The following is a 6732-nucleotide window of genomic DNA, read 5'->3' on the forward strand; positions in this document are numbered from 1 at the left end:
TCAAGACCAGCCTGGCCAACATGGTGAAACTCTATCTCTACAAAAATACAAAAAAAAAAAACTTCAATGTATGTTCTTGTTGATTTTGTCAAAGATCAGTTGGCTATAAATATGTGACTTTATTTCTGGGTTTTCTATTATGTTCCGTTGGTTTATGTGTTTGTTTTTCATATGAGTACCATGCTGCTTTGGTTACTGTAGCCTTCTAATATAATTTGAAGTCAAGTAATGTGATGCTTCCAGCTTTGTTCTTTTTGCTCAGAGTCGCTTTTGCTATTAGGGCTCTTTTTGGTTCCATGTGAATTTTAGGATTGTTTTTTCTAATTTTGTGGAAAAATGATATTGGCATTTTGATAGGAACTGCATTGAATCTGCAGATTGCTTTGGGCAGTACGGGAAAGGACACCCTTTTCAATAAATGGTGCTGGTAAATTGGATTGCCATATGCAGAAGAATGAAACTGGATCCATATTTATCACCATATACAAAAATTAACTCAAGATCGATTATAGACTTAAATGTAAGATCTGAAACTATGAAAATACTAGAAAAAAAAACCTAGGGAAAACTTTTATGGAAATGGGTGTAAACAAAGAATTCCAAAGACTTCAAAAGCATAGGCAACAAAACCAAAAATAGACAAATAAGACTTTATCAAACTAAAAAATTTCAGCATAGCAAAATAAATAATCAACAGAATGAACAGAAAACCTACAGAATAGGAGAAAATATTTGCCAATTTTGTATCTGACAAGGAACTACCATTCAGAATTTATAAGGAACTCAAGGAATTCAGCCAAAACCCCCTAATCATCATGTTAAAAACTGGACAAAGGAGATCAGTAGACATTTTTCACAAGAAGACACCCAAAAGGACAAGAGGCATATGAAAAAATGCTAATCACTAATCACCAGAGAAATGCAAATTAAAATTACAATGAGATATGCCTTACTCCAGTCAGAATGACAAAAAAGAAAGAGAGAAAAAAATTACCACAGTGAGATATGTCTTACTCCAGTCAGAATGGGAAGGAAAAAAAAAAGAGAGAAAATAACAGATGTTGGCAAGGGTGCGGAGAAAAGGGAACTCTTATACACTGTTGCTGGGAATATACATTTGTATAACCTCTATGGAAAACATTATAAAGATTCCTCAGAGACCTAAAAATAGAACTACCATTCGATCCAGCATTTCCACTATGGGGTATCTACCTAAAGGAATAGAAATCACTGTATCAAAAAGATACCGCCACCTGTATGTTTATTGCAGCATTCTTCACTAAAGCAAAGACATGGAATCAACCTAAGCGTCCATCCGTGGATGACTGGATAAAGAAGATGTGGTATACATACCCAATGGAATACTACTCAGCCATAAAAACAAACGAAATTAATGTCTTTTGTAGCAACATGGATGGAGGTAATTATCTTAAATGAAACAAATCAGCCATAGAAAGACAAATACCACATGTTCTCACTTATAAGTGGGAGCTATATAATGTATACACATGGACATAGAATGTGGAATGACAGACAATGGAGACTTGGAAGGGTAAGCCATTGGTGGGGTAGATGCTGAGAAATTATTCAAGGGTACAATGTATGTTATTAAGGTAGTGGATACCCTAAAAGCTCTGACTTCACCACTATGCAATGTATGCATGTAGCAAAATTGTAATTGTACCCCATAATTTATAAAAATCAAACGAACAAACAAAAAACTGAAAGTAAATAAAAAGCACACTGACCGCTGGTGGACTTTTACTCTTCTCAATGTATGTAAAAAGTTCATACAGAACCACTCCAAAACTCCAAACATCTGAGGCCACAGAAAACTTGCTCTCTGTCAGTGATTCTGGAGCATACCTGTAATATATGAAGAACATTTAAAAGACAGTTAACTTGATATGTGGACTCTTGATTTTACCTGCAAATCATTGTATAAATAAATTTTTAAAAAGTGTAGAGAAAAGAGTTATCACAGCAGGCCTGAGGCTTCTATGATTAAAGGGGCCTTTTTGCCTAGCACTTGTGAGCTTAGACTTCAGGAGGGATTCCACAATTCCCTGAATAAGAGTGACTCACTATGCCTAGATTATTTGTGCAAATAATATGGTTTATACTAATATCTACTTTTCTTCTGGAAGTCTGTAAATTTATTATGTGCCAGGCAGAGTATGCCTAATTTTGCTTTGTGTTACTTCCCTATAAGGAATCATAACCATGAATATGGATATATGCCGAGTCCTGTGAGTCTTCCTAGCAAATCGTCAACCTGGGGGTGGTCTTGGGAACCTCTGACAGAGAAAGATAACTAAAATCCAAGGAAATTTATTTTTGTCTCTATAGACAGCACCAAGGTTAACTGCAGAGTACCTTCTAAGAAGTGACAATAAGCTGCTCTTTGCAAGTTAAGCTTTAAATGAATCCATATAAGTATCCTGCAGAAAAAAAAAATGGTTCCAAGGCAAGACTTAAAGCTATAAAAGAAAGAACCTGTTAATCAGAAGAGCGGGTGACTATGAGAAGGAATACAGAAAGTGAAAAGTCACAGAAATGGTGCCATTGTTCACTCAAGCATTAACACTATCCAAGGGAAAGTGTTGGCCCAGTGGACTGGGAGTATCATGGTTCCATTGCTAAGTTTATCTTTATTATAGAGACAGCTACAGAAATGTGTTCTGGACTGATGAGATTAAAAATGTGAATTACATAGATTTAATCTCTCCTTCAAAATACCATTTAGGTTTCCTTATTTCCACAAATCCTTCCCTGCCTACTCCAGGTCTTATTGCCCTCAGGCCATTGATTTCCTATAGTACTGGCAGTCCACACTACATAATTAAACATCCTAATGCTATATTCTTTTTATATTTAGTCTTTACAAATTTTACATATCTAGTTATGTTAGTATCAAATGTATGTTAGTTTTATCCCACAAGGGGAAAGTAATGTTCTTGAAGACAGCACTATTCCCTCACTCCTTGTAAAATATGCTTTTCCTCTGGTTTTCATATAGCACTCATTGTAATTTCCCGCACATTTCCACAGCTGTTTTTTTCACTTATGTAAGGGTAAATACAAATTTAAAAAGAAACAAAATTAATTCCCCCTGTTGAAATAAGAAGACTCTTCCTTCTTTGTTCTTAGAGCATTCAGAAAACTTGTAAATTGTCTTTTTGAAATGTATGTAAATCTTTTAAAAATCTCTTGCTTCAAAGCCTCTTGCCAGCTTTATGACCCATGAATGTCTTTCTCAAGAACCTGTAACCAGCTCTTGGGAATACAGTCATCAAGGAAGATAGCGCCCTTAATCCCAGTTTCTGTGGGAGCGTAGAAGCCTCACTTCAGCAGGAGCCTCCTTCCAAGCTGCAAAACTATCTCCTGTCATGAAGATATGAAAAGTGTTTTTTTACCTTTGTATAAAGCCAATTAGTAAAGTCACTCCAATTACCAAGTGAATTTAGAATAAACTACATATGCGACAAATAGTGCTGTCAAGTCTTACTTGAGGACTAGTTAATGTTTATCCTAAGAACTTCAATGAAAGGGGTTATATCAGGTTGCCTATATAAAAGGGTAAGATTTCCTTCTGTCTTTGCAGTCTCTTAGGGGACTACTTGTGATACACATCACATCCTGCTCTAATGCTTACTTGATCATAAAATTGTTTTCCTTCTATCTTTGTGGAAAAGTTTTCTGGGTTGGGAGATTTTGTTTTCAATTATACTTTTCCAACACTACTAATTCTTTTCTGCCTCTTCTAAATTGAAGGTTTCCCAAGGTCTCATCATCAGATTTATTCCTCTCTTAGTTAAAAGCTTTCCCTTAGATAGTATCATCCACCTATATACTAAAGTCTCCCAAATTTATAACCATATCTTTGAATTTTCTTTAGTGCTCCAGACTTTTAGAACATTTCCACATTAAAGATCTATAGGCAAACAGAATTCCAACCTATTTCCAAAACTTGCTGATTACTTTATGTTTCTTATGCAGTAAATAGCATCACAATCTATTTAACTGCTCAAGCTGAAAATCTTAATTATTTTTGACTCATCTTTCACTCCAGTGTCTCATGACCCACCAAGTCCCTTTAGAGTATAGCTTAGAAATATCTCAAATCAGTCTCCTAACCCATTGTTATAGTTTAGGTCACATCCTTATCTCATGACTAGTACAGAGGTCATCGAACGAGGTGAAGAATAATGTACAAAGATCATCCGATGGGTACTTCTATAGTAAAAAGAGTATAAGGATCCTCTAGGAGTTCAAAATCCTGTTTCACCAATTTTTTAAAACATTTAAGCAGAGGCACTGTTTTCCCCTAGTTATTAGCATCAACCCCTAGGACATGCCATAACATATTGTTAGCTTAAAACAAAAGAGCATTTTTGAACAAGAAAAACAATATAGATAACAAAGTTTCTTTTAAATGAAACTGGGTTTTTTAAAAAATGATATGATGGGCCAAATCCTGTGAATAAAAATTACGTGAGTTCTTTCTGACTTCAGATTTAGTGTTTGCTATGTGTCTCCTCCAAAATTCGGGTGTTGTCAATGTGATGGTATTAACAGGTGGGGCCTTTAAGAGATGATTAGGCCATGAGGGCTTCTCCCTCATGAATAGGATGAAGGCCCTTATGAGAGGCTTCATGCAGCATTTGGCCCATCTTGCCCTTCCACTTTTGTTCATGTGAGGACGTGGCGTTCCTCCTCCCCAAAGGATGCAGCAGCAAGGGTCAATCTTGGAAAGCAGAGAGCAGCTCTCACCAGACGCCTGAACCTACCAGCACCTTTTTCATGGACTCCTAACCTCTAGAAGTGTGAGAAATAAATTTCTGTTCTTTATAAATTATCCATTGTTGGGTATTCTGTTATATCAGCATAAAAGGACTAAAACAGTGTTTATTATTCAATAAGTTAGCTAAAACCTATCAACTCATATTCCAAAATATTTACACAAAATTTAATGAACTTCATTGCACTATATAAAATATTCTACTTGCAAATATAAAAATAAAACTATATGCTAATTGCCTGATTTGATTTTAGCAGTATATACTGTTTCCATTAAATACACAGGAAAATTTTGATCATGATGAAAAATAAGTTATTTCTGATTTTCATGTAAGTTGTTTCTAATTATTCCCCAAAGTCATACATCAGTATTCACTTCATACCTTCCCCTAACACATTTACTGAAGGAATAACCATGTCTTTTACCACATACCCTACTTCATAAGTTATAATCTTAGTCATATTTTACTCTGTATTATTTATTACAAATTAAGTAATGAGAAATTATCTTTTCATAATATGAAATTAATTATGCCAGATATGTATCATCTAAGCTTATCCTGACTGCCCTCATGATTTTTTCACATGTATAGGCAGAGATACAGGTCCCAAAGCTTATCTAATTTGAAGTCTTTTTTGTTTTTTAGGCTTTCATTATGACAAATAATACAAAATTATACATGAAAGTACATAATTTTCTATGTAAAATTAGAAAGGAACCTTGGAAGGAAGGAGCTCTGGATATGCTCCATTGGGTTCATAATAAACATACCTCCATGCATTCGTTCTGTCATTTGTTTCTCAGGTTTTAAATCACATATTATTAATATATTCAGTGACTTGAAAAATACAGTCCAAGTTTTCCTGTCAGAAATTGTCATTTATTTGATGCCTGGCATTACCAAATGGGTTGTATGAAGGACATTCTTCACAAAATCTACTCAACCTTTGAGGTAGCTCAGAGGTTTGCTATGTTTAAATCATATATTTAAAACATGATCAAATGTTATTAATAATGTATTAATAATATTCTATTTTTCCAAACTTTTCTGAATGTATTACTTTAAACAAGGTACCTCCATGTGAAAGTGTAACATATAGTTGGAATTAATTTTAAAAACTTTTTGATACACTTTTCAGAAATTGAGAAAACAGATGAACCTGATGACTGGTTAGTAAACTCATTTTTGAAAGTCAAGTGGTTTTAATTCTCTGCTTTTAATAAAATTGAAAAATAATAGATCTGATTGAATGAAACTGCCAAATAACAGATAATTTTAATGGTATATTACTGTACTTTTTTCCTACATATCTCAGAAGGAATCACAGAAATGAATGATATTGTTATAACAAAACTCCTTCCATTCATGTCCACTCATTTACACAAACAAGTTTTCTCAGTGTTGACATCTGTAAAGTGCAAAATGAATACAGAATTTATGCTTAATCTTATCCCATTATAGAAATCAATAATATTCACCCAAGGATATACAATCCAATTGGAGGGGAGGGATTGCTCCATTCACCAATAAAAATTTTAAAGCAATTGTCCAAATTTGTTATTTACATTGCTTTGGAAAACTGTATCCTAGTAACTTCAATGATAACCCAGAAGAAAAATGTGAATAGTTACAAGTTTGTTGGTCACAGGAAAATTTTTAATTAATTTCAACTTATATACCTATTTTGGTTACAAAGAAAATAGGTGATCATAAGATTATCCAAATACAAAATGTAACACATTATGCAAAATTTGGATGAGAAGGGAAATGGAAATACAATTTTAAAGAGAAAAAGGAGGTTGGGCGGAGCAAGATGGCCGAATAGGAATAGATCCAGTCAAATTGTCCCTGTTTGCAGATGACATGATTGTATATTTAGAAAACCCCATTGTCTCAGCCCAAAATTTCCTTAAGCTGATAAGCAACTTCA

At 34.1% G+C, this 6732-nt stretch overlaps 1 protein-coding gene across 4 annotated transcripts in view; it reads right to left on the reverse strand.

Annotated features, from left to right (window-relative positions):
• Nucleotides 1-6732, reverse strand: part of JAK2 (Janus kinase 2) — a 158410-nt gene that overhangs the window by 8963 nt on the left and 142715 nt on the right. For all 4 annotated transcript variants that reach the window (XM_011937329.1, XM_011937330.1, XM_011937328.1 and 1 more), the window contains one exon: nucleotides 1749-1866. In XM_011937329.1, coding sequence (XP_011792719.1) covers nucleotides 1749-1866 — 118 coding nt within the window. The remainder of the gene's footprint in view (nucleotides 1-1748; nucleotides 1867-6732) is intronic.

The sequence above is a fragment of the Colobus angolensis genome, unplaced genomic scaffold (genome assembly GCF_000951035.1).
Source record: "Colobus angolensis palliatus isolate OR3802 unplaced genomic scaffold, Cang.pa_1.0 Scaffold162, whole genome shotgun sequence".
Taxonomy (NCBI): domain Eukaryota; kingdom Metazoa; phylum Chordata; class Mammalia; order Primates; family Cercopithecidae; genus Colobus; species Colobus angolensis.